Raw genomic sequence first — 20,882 nt, forward strand, 5'->3', positions numbered from 1 at the left:
CTGCGCCGGTCCCGCCCGCGCCGAGCCCGGCGGGATGCTCGCGGTGGCGTGGCCCTGTCACCCCCCGGGCCTGGGGAGGTTTGGGTGACAGCGCGGTCTGCCGAAATGACCGGGCAGGGAGGTGCAGCCTCCGCAGCCTCGCGTTTTGAACCCAGCAGCACAGTTTTGGGGCAGGAAAAGATCGGAAGAGCGGGTCAAATTGTGCATCGGGATGGTTTTCAGCCGTTTCTAAATGTTTGCTTTTCCTTCTAAAGCACATGCCCATAAAATCGTGTATTTTTTTTATTTTTATTTTTTTTAAAAAACAAAACTAGCTCATGGAAACCGTGCCCCAGGGCAGATGCTCAACTTTAAAAACTTTGTCGAATACATTAATCATTGGAGTTATTTGTAGCTGCTTTATTATTGAAATACGCAATACATGTTAGATCACTTTTCCAAAATATGGACCAACAATCAGAAGAATATATGTTTACGTAATGGCAGCATGTCAGAAAAGTAAAGTTTTTGTAACTTGAAGCCAGTTTTTGTGTGTGGATAGAATGCGTGTTCCTTGGGGATCATTGAATAGCGAATTACTATTTGGTGACGAGAGAATCAGATTTTAGGAAAGTAGAGGCTTGACCAACGATCCCTGTGTCAGCATGGGTAACACATTTGAGGGGGACGCAGGCATTTTATAGCAGACATATCTAAATTGCTGTCTTCATCTTAGAGGAAGCCAGGAGTCAGATAGATCAACTACTAATTTACTTACTAAATTCTTAAGCTGTCTGAAAATTTAAGATGTATATATTATAGTATATTAATATATTGATGGTATATTATAATATGTATTAATACACATTATGTTTCTTGTGTGTGAAAGCTGGCAGTTCAGAGCTAGGCTCTTAACTCGTGTGTGTGGTCCTAGTGACGGAACCCAGAGCCTAGCGCTCTTCAGCAAGGGCTCTGTCCCGGAGCCACATCCCCATCCCTTGACAGGTTACTACTTTGAAAGGATTTTGATCGACTCTTGTTTTTTTAATGCATTATTTTGCACTTTGTGTGGATTTGTTGTGGTAGAAATACTAACAGTCACTTGGAAAATTTTGAATATATTCAGTGGCTTTTGTTTTCCATATGACAAAATCCAATGATTTTAAGTACGCTATGATAGACTATTACCAAAGGAGATTTCTTTGAACTGGGTTCAATCCGCAGCATGACAGGGTGTCGGGGGGATGGTGTTCTTATGAGTTAAGTTACAAGTGCATATTTTTATCTCAATATGTTGTTGTAATCAATGTTGCAATTTTCAGGGCATACTTTATTAAATATTTTTGATTTATTTTTTCCCCAAAACATTTAGTTTAAACCTCACTGAACTAGTCCATTTCTTTTAATATTTACACGCAGCATGTTTTGGTTCATCTCCTACCCTTTCCCAGTACTCCAAAAGAGGGCGTCTTTATGCTTTAAGCATTGGAAATTTTAACAGGGAGGTGGTAGCTTCCTCTTTAATCCTGAAAGGCTCGGATTCCTTTTGCATTGTAGTAGTTCCTGCATAAACAGTACTTCAGTGGTGCTGTTAAGTAAACAGTCATTTATTTTGCACCAGAAACCTAATTTTCCAGTTGATGAGTAGCAGCCGCTGTGTTCGTTGGCCCACTACGTTTCCGTTTTCCAACATCTTCTTTCCCTGCTGCACAATTGGAGGGTTTAATTCCTGTTCTGAAGGTGGAAGAGACAGCGCCGGGCCTTACTGCCTTGGCGCAGCCAGGCCTGGGGTCATTGCCTGGGTTTTCCACTCTGGGTGGTATGTACTGGATGGGTTGAACTAGAGTTAGTCTAGCTGGCTTCCTACTGTGATTTGGGGGGATCGACGTTTTGAATCATACTTTCTGTTTAATAGTAATAAGCAGTAGAAACCAGGTTAAATTTCCTGATGGAGGTTGTTCTTAGAACAATGACATTTTTAACCAATCAGTATTTACATGAAAACAGGTGTCATCTGCTGTAGAAAGTCTGATAAGTATAAAGTAAGTTGTTGGCATTGTAATATATATAAAAAAAAATTTATCTAGTCTGGATTGTGTAGCTGCCCTGTTTTGAACTGAATTTTCTAATAGCGATTTTCAATGTTTATTTAGCCAAATTAGTGAAGCACAGGCTAGCTGCATTTGGGAGCTCTAGTACCATAATGTCAAGATGGATCCCAACTTCTAATGCCTTGAATACACGAGATGCACCTAATCTAATTCTGTTCACCCAACATTTTTTGAATTCCTTCCAGGTGCCAGGCACCAGGCTGGTTGCCTAGGTACAGAAGTAAAAGTTCGCTGCCCTGTAGGTATTCAGCAGAATTGCAGTCTAACATTTTACATTTTGAAGGAAGGGATGGCAAGGGGCCTCCCATTGTGAAGGAGGGGCCTTTAAATCTACCTGTGGGTTTCGGCAGCTTCCTGAGGAAGAGTGTGTGTGAGGAGAGTTAGCCATCTAAGAAGGGTTGGAAAGGGTGTTTGAGGCAGAGGAGGGCAACGAGGATGTGGAGACAAATACGAGCTCAGAGTGCAGCAGGAAATGAAACTGGGTCCCCACTTCAGTGGCCTTTGTGTGTCATCTGAGGTTTAGCTTGTAGGCATTAGGGAGCTAATAAGGAATCCAAATGTCTATTTAATTCATCATTATATATTGTAAATTCTACTTTTGTGAAGCTTTTATGTGATAGATTTGAAATGAATATCATGATGAATAATTTTTAATAGAGCTGTTTTGAGTTTATAGGGACTATGCGCCTTGCCCTTAGTCTCATCATACTTGCTTTCTTCATTTCAAGTAAAGCAAGGCCCACATCCAACCCAACATTCCCTTCTGCCTCGCCTTCATTGATTTGGGTCTGAATTCTTACTGTAATTATTTTCACAGTAGTTACTGAAAATAAGTGTGAGATACCATTATTCTCAGTGGTGCTGTGTAGTTGAAATCTTAATTATATCTTCTCTTACCCGTCCAGCACTCATTGTGTCTGTAATTGTACACAGACACGCAAATTTACTTACTAAGCCCTTGAGATTTTTTTTTATTAGTACAGTCTGATAAAATGTTATGAAATGAATTTCAAATGCAGTAACACACGTTAATTTAGATCAGTTATAGGTCTATGTACTGTGGTAGAACACAAGAAAAGTTCTGGGGATTGTTTATTGGAATTGGGGAATTTAGAAGACATAAGAGGGGAGAGGAGGGAGAGAGAGAGAGAGAGAGAGAGAGAAACAGAAAGAGAGAAAGAAAAAAAGAGAGAGACTGACTTCATGTACCTTATATGAAGTCCCACCAGATATTTGTGGAGAATTTGGTGGACAGAGGTAACATTCATGCTCCACTACATACAAAACTGGCCAAATGAGGAGAAACAGAAAAGTATCTAGGCTTCCACAGCTGGTCCAAGTGCACTTCATAGAAGGCAGGTGAACTTAAGATATACCGTAGGATAGTTACAGCAGTTAGTGATGGAGGCATATCAGCAATAAGTAGGTGAGCTTAGGATTTGATTATCAGAAAGGTGTGCTTTCTTTATTTGTTCCAGGATATTCAGACCCAGAGTGAAATTTATCACAATCCCCAAAATGTCTTCTGGACTAACACGTGTTTGAACAGCTGCTGGCTGTGACACTGTTTTCAGCTACATCTGTAATCATACAAACACCTGTGGCATAGTCAGCCATTGTAATGCCCAGCAGTGGATAAACGTGCTGCAGAATTAGGGTAAAAAATAAACACATGCGTATGTCTTGTATTAGGGAATTCTGTTAAGGAGATTGACTGACGAAGCTATATTTAAATTATCATTATCCACTTCAATTCTTTTTTTTAGAAAAAAAACTAAGTTGCCTTTTCTGCTAGTAAAACCAAATGATAGGCTTTACCAAATTTACTTTTTATCCATGTATTTGGACCTCACATTTTGGATTTTTTGTGGAGGGTTTCTAGGATAAGTCTAAATTTTTACAAGTGATACACATTATAAAGGCGTAAGTGCTTTTCCATGCAATATTAAACAAGATGCTAATTCTTGCTTCATGTATACCAAATTCTTGCATGGTGTCTGCATGAGAACTGGCCTGTGATTTGGGTGTAGGACACCATCAGCGGCATAGAAATGGAGAGAAATGTTGAGGTCTTTGGAAACCTGACTAAAGATTGCTCCTGAACCTCAGGCTAAGTAAATCCTTACCGCAGAAAGGTTTTGTTGCTGCAGGTAGCAAGCTTCTGCATTAGTCTGCTCATATATTCACAGCCATCTTTTTTAATAAGAACTTATCAGTTAAATAGCTCAAATAAGTATTAATATGTTTTGAATTTTAAAAATATTGGCTCACGTGAAAAGAGTGACAGCCATCTTTTTTACTCAGTCATTTTTTTTTTGTTGATTTTTGAGGTAATACTGTAGATAACTTCAACAAGAAAGGACAAATGATATGTACTGCCTATAATGTCACAACCCAAAGACAGCCACTGTTAACACTTCACAGCTGTTTTTCAGTCTCTTCTTTTTGGTTTTACATTTTGCCCACATATTTATCATACATATCATATAAGAAGCTTTGTTGGACTTTGGGGCTCATGAATTCAACCAATTTCTGAACTATTTTTTTACTATTTTAAGTCATGCTTACTTGAAGATAAATCTGACTGGATCCCAAGTCTGTACTGACTCTTGAAAATTGGGAGCAGAAAATGCTTTTTCATAAAGTATATCTTAGTTCTCATGAATGGATTATTTTGAAGCCAAAATATTAGAGCATGAGTTGAACATCCTAGAATCTAGAAGCTGTGTGAGACAGAAATCTAGAATCAAGATTTTGTACTATTCTGTCTCTGTGAATTTGCTGTATTCTTCACTGATATGCAGCATTGGGAATGTATCCCAACTGTTTCCAAGACACAAGTATAGCCCTCCTTTCTGAATCTACATGTATAGAGTAAGTGCATCTATAATCATTCATGTTTGTAGATGTTTTAATTTAAGCATGTCACTCTAAAAGCTCAGAGATGATCTGGGAAAAAAGCCAAACTGAGCCTAGATATTGATACCTGTATTGGTCTTTTAGAGAACAGTGTGAGACCAATGCAACCAATGCCATCAGAAGTAAGAAGATGAATATAGTCACTCGAAACAAAATAAAAGAAGTTTTCAGAGCCGAGTGAGGGCTCCCTGGAGGTGGAAATGCTGTGGCCACTCAGCAGTGGCAGGGTCCTGTGTGGAGAGCACCACTGAGTGGAGTGTTAACTACTTTCTTGAAAGCAGCAAACATGCAGTGCCGTCCTCACTAGCACCAAATCGGGGCCAGTCTACATGTGTTTGTCCTGTTTTGACTCTCACGCTTTAGAGCTCTGTAAGATCAGTTCTGCGCTCATCCACAGCGGAAAAACAGCGGAATAGAAGCTTTCCTCACTAGCCGTCAAGGACATGCGAAGTAAACCGTAGGGAAAGTCCATTTTTCCTTTGTCACACCAGAACTGTAGGTTGAGAACCTTGAATGGGCAGGTGTTGCCAAGGTAGTGGTAAGTCCTCCCCCTCCAGTGTTAGTGGGGGCGTAGACTGGGGTGGGAAGAAAGGGCCATGACTACGATGTTTTATTGAATTTAAATGGCATATGGCCAAGGAATTCTGTTGGAGAGAATGAGTGTTTGTTGTAGTGTTTATGTTTCTTCCTATAAATTTGAAGTGTTCCCTGTTTTTAAAAACAGCTATCCTGCCACAGACTGGGTGACTTGAACAAGCAGAAATGTGTTTTCTTGCCATTCTGAGGTTGAGGGGTCGGGTGAGGCCCCTCCCTAGCTTGTATGGGAGTCCTGTCCAGGATGTTCACATATTCCTGTGTGTGTGTGTGTGTGTGTGTGTGTGTGTGTGTGTGTGTATGCCCTAATTGCTTATAAGGACACCACACATATTAGGGCCATTTACCACCTTGAGAGAGCCTGTCACCAAAGGCACTGAGATTTCAGTCTAAGCTCCTGGGAGTTGGGATTCATCATGCAGATCCAAGGAAGACATGTTCAGACTATTACAGTAGTTTCTATGGTTTGAGTAGGGTTTGTCCTCGCAAACTCATGTTGAAATGTAATGCCCATCATGAACCATGAAGAGGTGGGAACTTAGTCTCTCAATGCTGTTTTAGGTAGAGACAATGGGAAATGACTAGGCCAAGATAAGCTCGCTGGGCCACAGCTGCCTGGATTGAATCCTGGTGTCTTTACAAGTGGGAGAAAAGCCAGACACTCACACGGATGCAGTCCCTGTGTGTTGCCATGTGATGCTCTGGGCTATCTTGGGACTTTGCCCCCAAGAAAGCCATTACCAGATGTGGTCCCAGGCCTTGCACCCCCAGAGCTATGAGCCAAAATAAGTATTTTCCCTTTATAAAGTAGCCTACCCCAGGGATTTCAGTATAGTGAAGAGAAACAGACCACTACACTAGAGAAGTTTAAAAACTTAAGGTCTCATAGCTGGTATGGTGGACACATGGGATTCAGGCCTGGGTATTTCAGCCCAAATGTTATTTTCATAATTCTGTACTCCTGCCCTTAGACACCTAGAGACATGCCCCGACACTGATCAGATCTTTCTTTTCCTCAGAACCAAGGGACTTAGAGAAAACAATTTTACTGCCTTGAGAATAAAACCAAGAAAAGAAAAAAACTGAAAACACTGAACTCTAGCGCTGCATGTTTGCTGAGGTAGAAGATAGTTGGCTTTGAAATGCATGAAATACAGAACAGTAGATGTCAAGCAGGAAATGATGGGGGTGTGGCAGAAAAGGAACACAGCCGAGGGTTATTATAGAGGGTGCTAGAAGAACAGTGCTGAACTTTCATCTGGCAGGGCTGCAGAAAGCTGTGCCTTGGAATGTGTAGTCCAGCATTATCATGGATTCAGGCTATATAAAATAGTCATTTTGATGCATATAAATATCCCGAAGGTTTTGATAAATATGAACTTGGTCAATCACTCATCCAACAAGCTGATTGCACTCTTAGCTGTGGCAGGCCAGAAGAGACAGTTGAAGACGTAAGAGAGCTTCTGAATTGAGTTTTGAAATATAGCTTTCCTTGAACCGGGTTTTTATTTTTGTAGACATTCACGTGTGAGTAGTATAACTCATGATATTTGAAATCACCACCAAATTTGTTTGACCAGGTGAAATTAAAATGAAAAATGATTACATTGTTATGCTAAATTACTAATCATGTGAAAAGTATATGAAAGTTTAAAATTAAAAAATGTTTGCATTATAAGTTTATACCCATTTTTTTTTTTTAAGTTGGGAGGGTTTTGTCATAGTTTTATTCTGAAATGAAGTCGGTAGCTTTACTGAGATGCAGGAGAGCTGACACCAGTTAATGTGTGTGCTTCTGGTTTTCCCTCCTGTGGGCAAAACTTGCTCTTTAAATAATCTGTTCTTCTTCTTTTTGGTTCTACCTTATTGCTATATTTGGAGGTGTATAATGTAGTGCACATCCTGTCAGAGATACCTTTTTTTCTTAATTACATGTAAGTTACATCCTCTCTTGCCTTCTTTTTCTGCAGGTAAAAACAAGTGACTAGAAAAGCTGATCTTGGAGTCATCTACTATGGCACGGAGAAGATTTGATTGCCGGAGCATTTCAGGCATGTTAACAACAACTCCTCAGACTCCAATCAAAATGGAAAACTTCAACAATTTCTATACACTTACGTCTAAAGAGCTTGGGAGGTAAGCAGACTATGACGCTGTGCTGTGTTTAAAGTCAGACTGTGGGTTTCTGTTCTGCAGTTCTACTTGGAAACTCACTTTGGCCCCTTAACAGTGGCGGGAGTGTAACGTCGTTCCATCTATCCCTAAGACACAGACTGAGGACTTGGCTCTGTAGAGGGTGTAGTGAGTTCATACGGGACGCCTCACCCAGCCGAGAGTCCCCCAGGTCTCAGTCCTTCTCTGCAGCTGTGGTGGGAAGAGGCCGCTCAGCACGGTGGGTCGCTGAGCCCAAATCTGGGCTCTGTCGTTGACTAGGCGTGCGACCTCGGTGACATTACTGAGCCTTTTCGTGCCATCGTGAGCTCATCCCAAGAAGGAATGAAGGTAATTTTATCTGCTCTGAGGGTCACATTGCTTAATACTTGTAAAGTGCTCAATACAGTGCTATATGTTTTTGTTTAAAATTTTGTCATTCCTAAGATGTTGCGCATGGTTTAAAAAAGAAACAGATCCCCTCTCATTTCTTTCCGAAATTAAACAGAAATTGCTAACTCCTGCCTGATAGTATAATTCTGTGCTACAAAGAATGGGTATTCTGTAAGGCAAAGCCTTTAGAAATTCTTCTTTGGCTTAACCAATATATAATTTTCTTGAGTCCAAGGAGTGACCTGATATCATAAAACCATTTAGTGCTTAGTATAAAAGGCATACCAAATTTTAAAATTCAGTGTCTGTTGAGCTTTATGGTAAAGGCAATTAACAGTTGGAAATGGTAGCCAGTTTATATCTTTAGCTTGATTTTAGTTCTCGTAGAACTTTTCATTGGAAGGACTTTGATCCTGATGCCATTTTCATGCAGTGCAGCGATTGCTCCTGTAATTTCCGCCAATAAGTTGTTATCTGGTGTCAGTCTGAACAGTTCATTGAGGGGAGCACTGTACCTTGGAAGTTGTCTGCTCCAGTTTGTAGTACGTTGTTAGCATAGAATGTCCTGTTTTCTACTCTGCCAGTATCTACCCAGTAACTGTGGTTCTCCTTTTGTAGCTGCACGTAATGTGCATGCATGTGGCGACTCTTCACATACCTGAAATAGCTAAGCACTGACGGTTTCCTTCCATGCTTATCAGGCGATCTGATTTCCAGACAGCCTTCCTTGATGCAGTTACCCTCTTCAGAAGCCTTTGGTGTTTTCGTTGTTTTTTTGAAAGGGAGGCCTACACTTGGATGCCCAGGAAGCCATTAGGAGTGGCCTGCCTCTCTCCGTGCTGCCTTCCTTCCTCCCTCTCTCCTCCCTCCCTCCACGCCCTCTTCCTCCTTTCCCCTTTTCCTGTTGTTGCTTTTCACCCCAGTAATGTCCCGCCTGTGTTGTGCAGCATCACATAACAGATTAGAAGAAAAGGACTGAGCTAGAAGTCAGTCGCGCTGTCCTTGCGGTAGATCTGAAGCTGTGATGGGCTTAGTTTTGTGATTTCCTTTTTGCTGGGCAAGAAGGTGCTCTAGATGTGTCCAAGTTGCCTTTTATTACAAAAAGGTATGGCAATTGCAATGAATAGGTAATTAAGTAAGCAAAGTCTTCAACAGTACACAAGGCACAAAACATTTTTTCCATTTTTCTAAGTTACTACTTTGATAGATAAATTTACTAAATTTATTAAATTAACTTTGCAAAATAAGAAATACTCTGGTAGTTGTAAAGTCTATATTTTTTTCTTTAAGAAAAATAGGACTTAAACTTTGATGAGAATGATGTCAATAATATAAAATTTTTATAACTGAGGTGCCATCATAAATACCAATTCTGTACTTGAGTTGGCATGCTTTTAACACTTCAGAGCAAAAACTTATGGTAGGACCTGATTAAAACAAACTCACATTGCTAATAGCCCATCTTTGTTTGTGTCTTTGTGAAAGAGTGTCTGAATAATGTCTGAATTGTTTAGGGCTAATGGATCCCATGCTAAATGCAGATGTATTTAATTAGTAGCTCTTGATAAATAAAAAATCATTAGCTTTCATCTACTGAAAGTTTGCTTAAAGTACTTCCAGTATAGTAACCAATCTTAAAAATGTTTTTGTACAGTGGAAATTAGGATCGTAATCTTGCTTTTCCCAAGGGTTGCATATTTTGTAGTACATAAACATATCATTCTAGCATGTGGTGAACTGCAAAGTTATCTTTCTAAGTCAACTGATTTCTTAAAACTTGATTTGAAGATGTAAGTGTTTAGGAATGTATTTTTCTTTATCAATCCAAAGGCGAATGCATAAAAGTTAAGTTCACTTTTTTACTAGTCTCAAACCCCTTGCACTGTTCCTGTTTTTTACCATGTTGGGTAGATTTTTCCGCCCCTCCCCCAAGGGAGGCGAGGTTTCATAGGGCTTGTGGTCAGAGGGGCCAGGCAGATTCAGATATAAACGTCAGCTTCCTCTGCAGCCACCCTCCCCGCCCCCGCCGTTACTGTGTGTGCTAGAATGCAGGAGGTGACTGACTGACTGCTGGACCTGCACTCTGGGGGAGACCTGCTGAGCCACGTCCTTAGGCTGCCCATTACCTATCATTCTTGAGGGTCTAGAATGTTCAGTTTGATATGGGAACATTACATATTGAAGAATATTGCTGATACTTCTAAACTACCCGTGGTATTTTAGAATGGAAAATAAATACTTGGCTTTCTCCTGAGACATCTGATAATTATGGTTAGAATATTTATGTTGTTTCACAGGAAGTGAATATATACACACATGTATAAAATGTTATTGGACTCACAAATACACTTTAAAAAATAGAAGTGTTTCCCGGGCAGGACACAGACTAGCCAAGGAGGTGCTGCTGCGGCGGGGACGTAACCCTGGCGGCCCTCTGCACGGCAGACGCTTTGGCTCCTGTTCTGAGCAGGATGGCTGAGCGCAGATTCCTGCCTGCTCCGCACGAGGTCGGACGTGCCCCTCCCCTCATGGAGCTTCCTCCTGGTGGCCCTGTCCGCTGGGCGCCTTTGTCTTGAATCAGTCAGTGCTCAGTGCTCTCTCCCCTGCTTAAGAAGGCCTCTCGGAACACCTGAAATGGAGACAAAAAGTGATGCTGCATTTTGCTGTTTCTGAGGGAATTCTGGCTTATAAATATAGTCATAAAGTTATAGCAGAACTAAATTGCCGCAACTGGTACTGTAAAACTACTTTTTTTTGGAAGTATAACTTTCTTCACTAACTAGTTTCTGTTTCCTGAAATTTGCAGGGTTAATTTCTTCATAAAACCTGAAGTTCCCTTTCCCTTTTGGACAAGTTTTTGCTTCTGAACCGAAGTAAGAATTGGCAGAAGCACATTAAAACTCATAGAGGAAACCTCATAGAGGGAACCTCGTAGAGAAAAAGGAAACGCTATTTTAAAGGGATGGATTGTGTTATACTGGTTACAACTGAAACTTAGAAATCTACAGTCCAGTTTAATTCGTGACATGACAGTTCCATGTGTGACCTTGCATGCGTCATGTCGTCTTACTCTGACCCAGTTTCCTCAGTGTAAAATTTATAAAACACCAGTGACTTTGAATAAAATGTTAGGGGATGGGCTTAGTTTTTGTGTATTGTTATTGAAATGTACCTATTTGTATTCCTTTTTATAAAATGAGAAATATGTTTAGTTAAAACTAAACATTCTCAAATCTTAAAACTGCTCTCAAAGGTTCATGTTTGGACATGCATATTTACTTAGTTGAGGTATAGTTTAATAAATGTCAGATTATAGCTCAGTTACTTTTTGTGTGCATTACTTACTAGCCAAACCTTTTCAGTTAGGTTTGCTGTGGCTTTCACTACCACCAAATTTGAATAATTTGGGAAGAACAGGAATGTTCTTCACTCTGGTCCTTGGGAATAGCAAGTGAAAACAGTCAAGAAATTTGTCCCGTCCCGTCCCCCCCCCCCCGCCAGGTGTCAGTTATGTTACAAGTGATTTGCCTTTCTGAGGGCTGATACATTGTTCTACAAGAGGGACCTGGGCTAGAGAAGTTGTGGAACAAAAGTTAAGACTTATGATTTATATCTGATTTGTTAATATCATGACCTAGAAAATAGCTTGAACCTTAGGGTAAAAGTTCTGAATTTTGTATCCTCCAGATTTCAAGCTTAGAAAGCTCATGGATGGGGCTTCAAAATCTGAAAAACTGAGTTTTTCAAAATCTGGAACTGAGTGTGAACTCTCTGTGTAGGGTGGGTGTACACTTTCCTGCATAGGCAAGCCAGTAGCATTCATTCGTTGATAGTCTTTGAGTCAAACTAGGTTTACCCTTTATGAAGCTAAATGTTTGTTTGCTATAGGCTTATAACAAACACACATACAATGGAAACTAATCTTTATGTTTTTAAAATTTTGACCAAGGAGCTAAGTACTATTGTTGGAAAGAGCTGAAAACATACTCATTCCTAAAATGATGAACATGGCCTTAATGGGTGTGTTGTACCTAGCAGTTAATAATCATTAACTTTCTTATTTGGTCATGAAATGTCTTAGAATATTCTCCACAGGCTACATGATCCCTTTATCTGTTATTGGCCTTCTAGAGTACTGACCATGACTAAGAGATATACTGATAAAACAACTCACAACTATGATAGAAAGTGCCTAAGCTTATTAAAATTCATGTTTAAAGGCAAAATTATTGCACTGATGAAATTAAACAAATCATATACTCATTTTTCATTTGACTATTTTTGAAGAAAAAGTATTCTGATTAGCAAGTCAGTGTGATGCCCTGATTAGGGTACAGTCTTTGGAAATAGACCTGTTTAAATCTTCACCCTTGACCAAGTTACACATCTTCTCCGTGGTCTGTAAAACAGAATAGCATTTACTATGTGGAACTGTTGTAATACTTAGACATAATAATTTATGTCAAGTGTATGACTTGGAGTAGGTATGCAAGTGGGATGATATGCCTGCAATTATGATGTATCATATTAGTAGCAAAGAATAACTATAATTGTCTTACCCTGCTATTATATGTTGTTATTTACATTGTTTACATAACACTGTACATGTTATAAAAGTACATATGATATTTGATTCAGGTTATAGAATAAAGACAGGTTCTTAATGGCATGAATATTTGAAAGATTAGACTTTATATTTCACTCATAACGATACCTGTAATATACTAGTGTTGTTCTCTATGGGAAAGTTAAATTGCTTGTCCTTGTCTCCCCATTCCACTCCCAGAGGAAAATTTGCTGTGGTTAGACAGTGCATATCAAAATCCACTGGCCAAGAGTATGCTGCAAAATTTCTCAAAAAGAGGAGACGAGGACAAGATTGTCGAGCAGAAATCCTACACGAGATTGCTGTGCTTGAGCTGGCGAAGTCTTGTCCCCATGTGATTAATCTTCACGAGGTCTATGAAAATACAAGTGAGATCATTTTGATACTGGAATAGTAAGTATAATAAACTTTAATAAATTTAAGTTACCCATTTTAATTGATAGGACATAGTGCTTTGAAATTGACAACATAAAAATGATAGAAAGTATGGCAAAAACTTATGTCTGTTGGTAAAATATTAGCGAGGCAGTATATTTGAGTATTTCACACACAGAAAAGCAGAAAATAGATTACTGCTCAACATTTGGGGGCTGAAGTAAAATAAGTGTTCTTTTATTTTGCTAATGGCACAGAATTTGGGATTTTTCTGAAAAGCAACCTAATGGGAAAATAGAATTGAAGTCACTTTTATATTTTGTCCGTCTACTTGGAAAACACATCCAAGGAAATGGTCGAAGGAGAATAGAAAAGTAAACTGCATAACAGTACGCCTAGGACATTGTTTGATAAAGAGACAGTATATGCGATGTGCAAAACACTGTTAGGAGCTGTAACAAGAAATAAATTATGTATCGTATCAAAGAAAAGTTGAAAACCCCTAAGTAGTCAACAGCTTTTGAGTCGCTATGAGTTGAGGATGGTTAAAATAGCCACAAAAGTTAACCAGTACTTTGACATGTTCCTTGTCGGTACAGCCTAATATTTACTGCAGGGGGATAAAAAGTGTGTTTGGACACCTGCAACAACTGGAAAGCATCAGCTAAATTTACGTTTAGTACCTTTTAGGTTCTGGCAATTTTTAATAAATAAATTATTGTATATTAAACAAGATAAGTTATTTTTTAGAAAAAAGATGTATTAAGAACCATAGTAACTATTTTTGTAGCTATCTTGCATCATAGCCTTTTTGAATTTAAAAGTATATTAGCTTTATTTTAGTATTCAAGAGTGGAGAATCTGCATATATATATGTATGTATATATATATGTATATGTGTGTATGTATATTTGTATATATGTGTGTGTGTATATATATATGTATATATATATAAAATCAGTGTTTTTTTGTGCCAGAAAATAGATTTTGCCTGGAATCAACTTGAAAATGAAAATGCTGATTTTCTAAATTGTAAAGTAACAACTAGTTCGTTAATTATCAATACTCTGAACATTTCCCAGAGCACCGAGATTCCACATTAAGGCATGTTATAGCATCTTCAGTATTAATTAGAATCACAGGGAAGGCCAGGACCTCCAGTATGGTTTCATTTTTCATCCATTTGTGATTATTTTATGAAAGATTCTTCAGCTGACTGTCAGTCACCCACCTGCATAATGTCTGCATGTTTGAACTATGTAAAAAGTAGCCAATGTTTTTCAGAAATTGTAATGAAATACTAAGTTTGGATGATGAATATACATAGGTACATCAGCTACTTTCATAAACTCTCCTTTTAGGGGTTCATCTGAAGAGCAACAGCAAAATACGTTAAAAAGGTTTGACACATTTTATGGATAGACCTTGTTCATACTACTGTGAAAATTGATTCGGGCACCCTGCCCAGGAAACTAGAACTCTTACTGATGTGTGCACATCTGGTTGAAAGGTAGAAGCACCCATGTTTCTGCACATGTTTGAGCATTACCAGAATGGCTGACTTACTAAAGTTTATTGCTGAGATTTTGGTTTAACTACTGTGCCTATCATTTTTGGGGTGGTCTGACCACATCAGATAGTTTTAGCTGATGGTAAAAATTAGGTGAGAGAGGTTTGTTTCAATAAGATGGCATAATTTTTATGGTAAAAAGAAAATGGTATAATACTTCACTCTTAGAACTGCCAGCAGTTCAATTCTATGCTCAACCATTTTACATACTTTTCTTTTTATTTTACAAAATTTCTATCAGGATATTTTTTCTTTGCATGCTGAAGCATTTATTCCAAAGAATAAGGGTATTTTTCATATAACTAACACCAGCATCAAATCTAGGAAAGTTAATATTCAGCCAATGGTATTATCTAGTAGTCCATGTTTAAACATTTCTTTGATTGTCTCTAAATCATCCTATAGAACTGGGTTTTTTTCCAGTGCAAAATCCAATCAAGATTCATACACTGCATTTGTTAAATCGCTGTGGTCATTTTATTTTTCATGACGTTGACTTCTTTGGGGAAGTCTACATCACTTAGCACATGCAGTGTTATGTATTCTGGGTGTGTCTTCTTTCCCCGTGATTAGATATTAACACTTTTGTCAAGAAGACAGTATAGGTGGTGATGTATATCTCTTGGCATTACCATTGTTTTGTTATTGATTTTGTTGAATTTGAGCACGGTTAAGGTGGAGTGTGCCAGCTCTGTCATTTATTCCCCCTTGTATAGTAGTCATCTGTGTAGTGATATTTAGAGAGCTCATGAATATCCTCTTGTTCTAACCACTTTTCTTGCAGTGATTTCAGTAACCATTGATACACTTGAACAAGCTATTAGAATAGAGGTCTGAAAATGGTGATAATAACTTACCGTGTTTTAATGTATGAGGTCTAATCAGTGGCTGCACCACTTTTTTTCATGCTGAAATTGTCCAAAATGTATCAGTGGTTAAATTTATCAACTAGCCTTTTAAGCTGTTGCCTGTGTTCTGTTGATAGGGTCATATGTTAGTGTTTGAGGACTTCTTGTTCTACGCATAGCAAGATTTCGAGGGTCACTTTGGCCGATGGCTGTAGTCATTTCTCCAGGAGGTTCGGATTTTTAGTGCCATGTGGTACTTAGAAACCAAGATAGAGATGCTGGGTGCCCATCGTCAGGGGGTGGTCACTGCTCCTAGACCTCTTCTGAGATTAGTGCTAGGAAGCTGTACTTTTAAAAAATCATGAACTTATTCTCATAGTGCCGTTTCAAGTCTGCCCCTGCAAGGTTCTTTATCACTTCACACATCTCCCTTCTTCCACAGTGAAGACACTGGTCTCAACAACACATTCATTTGCCTTATCCAGCAGTACGTAAAGAAAAGCTGGAGCACAGCAGTACTCTGACACCACTACTAAGCCGCTGGTAGCACTAGCAAACTACTAACTGAAGCTTGACTTTTTCGTTGCCATTCGTTTTGAATTTGCAATATAACCTGCTAATGCAGTGGGCCCCAGGTACCAGGAGCCAGGTCTGTGGAGGACAGCTTTTCTGTGGAGTTGGAGTGTGGTGATTCAAGGGCATTACATCAGTTGTGGAGCATTGCATCAGTTGCTGCTCACTGATAGGGCTCTCGTAGGAGTCTGCAAGCAATTGATTAACTCTGGTCCCTGTGCAGTCACCCCTCTCTGCTAATGTGAATCTGTACCTGCAGCCACATCCCTGCCCAGCCCTCCCTCAGATGAGCAGCACTAGACTCTCAGGAGGAGCATGCAGCCTGGGTCCCTCGCATGTCAGTTCACAGTAGGGTCTGCATCCTGTGAGAATCCAGAGCCACCACTGATCCGATAAGAAGTGGAGCTCAGGCTGAGATGCCAGTGATGGGGAGGAGCTGTGAACACCGGTGAAGCTTCCTCCCTTGCCTGCTGCTCATCTCCTGCTGGGGATGCTCCTTTGCACCTTGCTTTTTTTTCTTAAACTTGGCAGTACATCTGAAAAAGAAAACTTGCTGTTACTCGCCAGAGACAATTCTGTGAGATCATGTGAGACACAAATTATATTTTCTTTTTGGTCAAGAAATTACAAAAAGTTAATTTCTAATTATTTGTGTTAAGTATCTTTAGGTAAATACTATGGACCCAACAGAAAACGATGGAGATCATGATGAAGGGTGTAAAATAGCGAAAGCCTTACCTCCTGGTGTGATCTCCGTCACCAGGGCATGTTACTAGCTCGTAAGTGATGACTGTGTCTTACTGACTGTAAGTGACGTCAGCAGCACCCCGCGCGGGGACCTGACTGCAGAGCAGGCCCTGTGCTGAGCCCCTCCGCTGGCTCTTCAGACTCCTCCGAACAGGAGAGGAGCGTTCACGTCCATTTCTAGTGTAGAGCAGCAGGGAACTCCTCTGAGGGGTCTCTTCCCATTCTACAATTTCATGGTCTTTGTTTCTGCCATTAGCATAGGGATTTATTTTTAAAAAGACTCAGTAGAAAAAGTTAAAAAGGACTTCATTTTTATCACTAGAATTATTTTTAAAATCTGTACTTATTTTTAAAATCTGTACTATGTTTTTCCAAAGCTGTTTGACTAGATTTGTATTTTATGGGTAATGGAGATAATGGTTTCTTTTTCTGAAGATCTTAACTCTTTAATACCCACAAAAATCCATCATTTTGGAAGAGAAAATATTCTGATTTCTGTCTTTTCTATATGAACTTCATATTTATTATGTCATAGGAGTCTTTCTACAATGTACTTTCTCCTTCCCCACTGAGTCTCAGCTGTGCTGGTGAAAGCTGTAAAGGGCAGATGCAGATCTGGATAGTGCACATTGAACAGCTTCATATCACAGGACAGCCGTGCTAGAATGCTGGGGACGCTTAGACCACCCACCACGGGAGCAAATGCAGGGGCAGAGGGACGCACACTCTGGCTTTCTGGCTGCCTGGTTGGTGTCTCTTCCGGGACAAACTCTTCCTATATAGAGAGAGAAAAGAACCCTGAATGTGCCTGCCAGGCCAATGACAGTAATGCGAGTGGCTTTTCTGACCTAAGCGATGTGTGTGTGTGTGTGTGTGTGTGTGTGTGTGTGTGTGTGTCGCTGCGCTGGGTGGCTTGTTGTAACAAAGGGTCTGCTTGTCTGCTGCCCATGGTTCCCGTTTCTGTTCTCGATTCCTGGAACTTCTGCAATCTGCTGCTTGTGTCATGTGTCCCTTCCCTGCTCTGAGCCCTTTCTCGCTGTCGATTCCCCGCCCGTGTCCCTCTCCTGTGGGAACACGGAGCCCTGCGGCACACCAGTCAGTGTCCCATCCTGAGGGGCAGATGCGGCGGGCTGCTTGACAGTCATGGCATGTTGTTCTTGAAGCAAGCAAAAACCTTTAGCTCACTTCCTGGTTATAAAAGTAATACTTACTCATTAGATGTAACAGGGGTTAGATTTAAAGATGTAGACAGGTACACTATGATTACTTTATGGCACATTTTTGTATTTTATCCTTATTTCTTGATCAGTACTTGTGTAGCATCAGAAACAAAATTGCAATCTGCTGGGTATATTCTGTTGTAACTCTTTTTCACTTAAGAATGCATTGTGGGTATATATGTATATGTGTATATGTATGTATATATGTACATATATTTCTAAAGCTATCTATATATATGTGCATATATATATTTCTAAAACTGAATTTCAATTTAGCAAAGATTTTTGAAGTTACCTTCAAAATCAGAGTTCAACAAGGTGCCCCCAATTTAGAAAGGCTGGATGTTGGCTGGAGGGGAATGAATGTTCGTTGCTCCATTGTATTAGTAACTGATAGGTCCTGAATGCTTAGCCCAGGTCAGACACTGGGATGCAGATGGGACACATACGTGCAGGGATGTCTGCTTTGATGCTTGTAACAACTCTGGTGCCTGATACTCCATACGCTTTATCTAACTTAAATCTTACATATGAAGTTGCAGATCTGACTCCCATGTCACGGTAGGAGAAGCAGGTGTCTTGTCCCCATGTGCATGGCTGTTGGTGAAGCCTGTGATCCTGCAGGTACCCGCTGTCTGCGCTTCCTCTCTGGGCCCCGGGGAGGGCCGCCCACTGCCTCCTCAGCTTGTCTTCCTGGGTGTGTAGCTTGTGAAGTGCCTGACAAAGAACCGACTTTCGGAGATTCTGGAGCTCATCCCTGCGTTTTCTTATTTGCTTATAGTTGCATTAGTAATACTATGTAATGCAGCACTGTTAATAATACATCCTGAATGTTTTTGGAGGAATATCTTTAAATCATTGTTTTGAGACTGTTTAGTGAAAATCAGACTGTGTAACCAGAAAGGGAGGTGTGAAGGTGCCGCTGTCGTCACTGTTCCCTTGAGGGACCTTGAGGGGGCTGCAGGAGTTTAAATTCTCTTTGTGGAGATGAATTTATTTTAGGCAAACAAACAAACAAAAGAATTAACATCATTGTCTTCCTGTACCTTAGTTTGGAGTGTACCACTATGAATTTAGTAGACGCACGCTTCTCTTCAGCTTGTGTCTAGCATGATACCTCGAGGCGGCTGTGGAAGTCAGTTCCTTAGGATATCCCGGGTGTGTTGGTGGAAGGGTGGGGTTGAAGCCTGTGGACTCACATGCTCCCGAGGAGCTGTTTGCAGCACTTCTTCCGCAGTCATATGCAGAGCATGACGTAGCAAATTTTGTGGCTTCCGTGGCACGCTGCTCACGGCTCAGTGGCAAGTTACAGGTGCGGCGTGCCTTTGACTTGGCACAAGTCTGAGGCCACCATCGTTTTTTTTTCTCAGGGTCCCAGTAATGTGCGTATGAGTTGTTTCTTCTCCTTGGCACTCGCAGGGACTTCTCAATCCCAGTTTCAGCCTCTCTGAAGAACGACCGCGTTCTTTAACCCATTCATTCAGCAAGCACGTGCTGAACACCTCATACGCGCCGGGTGCTGTTCTTGCACTCCCGATCGAAGAAACCCGTGAGCCAAAGACACAGAAAGAATAGTGCTTTCTGGAGTGAGGTGCTGTTTGATAACATGCAGTATCCCCAAACATAAATTGATGAGTGACCACCTGGATTTTTTTGCATGATATTCTCACCACTTTTGTCTTATTTATATTTAGTCTTTAAAAATCTGTTGAATTTAGTGAGGCCCATTTTATAGATGGGGAAACTCAAGTGCTGTGACAGACCCTAAATTATGTTCCTGGTAAATAACGGATTTAGGCTTTCAGTTCAGATTGTTTAATTCTAAACCTAGGGATTTTTCACTCTGCCTTTTTGAGCGTTCTTTCGATTTCAGTTCTTTAAACATACTGTTGGGTTCTAGTCCCAAGTCTTCTACATGAAACTGCAATACAGGACATTGGCTAAGAATGTAGATTCTTAGCCATACTATGCAGATTCGTATTTTGGCCCCATGTTTACTGTGTGACTCTTTACAAGTTGCTTAACCTCTTTGACCTTTTTTCATCTGTGAAATGGGAATAATCACTTGCCTCACAAGGTTGTCATGAGGCTCAAAGTAGATGACAGTCGTAAGATACACAGAGATTTATCTATGCACAGAGCAGAGCTCAAAGCATCAGCTACAATTTTTATTTTTATTGCAGAGTTAAGGCAGACTACTACATTATTAGGTTGTCAGGTGATTCAGTTTGGTTAAATTTTCAAGTATTAATACTTGAAAATTTGAGTTTGAGTTCTTGTCCTTCATTTTATTCTTTGAAGATCCCTCTCCCCTACCCTGCTTTTAAATGTGCTTGTGTGTGTGTTTCATGCACACACTGAAGTTTGTGTGGTTGTATGTCTTTGACTTTACAGGTATACAGTATTTAAAAGTTACTTTTTAGATGGATGATTTTAAGTTTGTATTATTTGGGTTTTATTTCAGTGCTGCAGGTGGAGAAATTTTCAACCTGTGTTTACCAGAGCTGGCTGAAATGGTCTCTGAAAATGACATTATCAGACTCATTAAACAAATACTTGAAGGAGTGTACTATCTACATCAGAATAACATTGTACACCTTGACTTGAAGGTAAGGTGGAGCGTGCCGTGAAGCGACACAGCAGCTGTGCTCCTTCTCTGCCCTTGGTGTGCGCACTTCTAAGCTGGCTGTGGGAGGCGGTGGCCGCGTCTGGCTTCCGGGCAGCGCCGAGTGCCCCCTGCCTGGTCACTGCGCCACAGGGATTCGGTGTGGGACTGGCGGACTGACAGCACCGTGT

General features: G+C 40.3%; 1 protein-coding gene across 1 annotated transcript in view; it reads left to right on the top strand.

The window, feature by feature from the left end:
• Positions 1 to 20,882, top strand: part of Stk17b (serine/threonine kinase 17b) — a 29,569-nt gene that overhangs the window by 448 nt on the left and 8,239 nt on the right. Inside the window, exons 2-4 of the mRNA XM_005373279.2 lie at positions 7,574 to 7,739; positions 12,934 to 13,146; positions 20,551 to 20,695. Coding sequence (XP_005373336.1) covers positions 7,618 to 7,739; positions 12,934 to 13,146; positions 20,551 to 20,695 — 480 coding nt within the window. The 5' untranslated portion in view covers positions 7,574 to 7,617. The remainder of the gene's footprint in view (positions 1 to 7,573; positions 7,740 to 12,933; positions 13,147 to 20,550; positions 20,696 to 20,882) is intronic.

This window comes from Chinchilla lanigera, unplaced genomic scaffold (assembly GCF_000276665.1).
Source record: "Chinchilla lanigera isolate Chin_1 unplaced genomic scaffold, ChiLan1.0 scaffold00002, whole genome shotgun sequence".
NCBI classification, from domain to species: domain Eukaryota; kingdom Metazoa; phylum Chordata; class Mammalia; order Rodentia; family Chinchillidae; genus Chinchilla; species Chinchilla lanigera.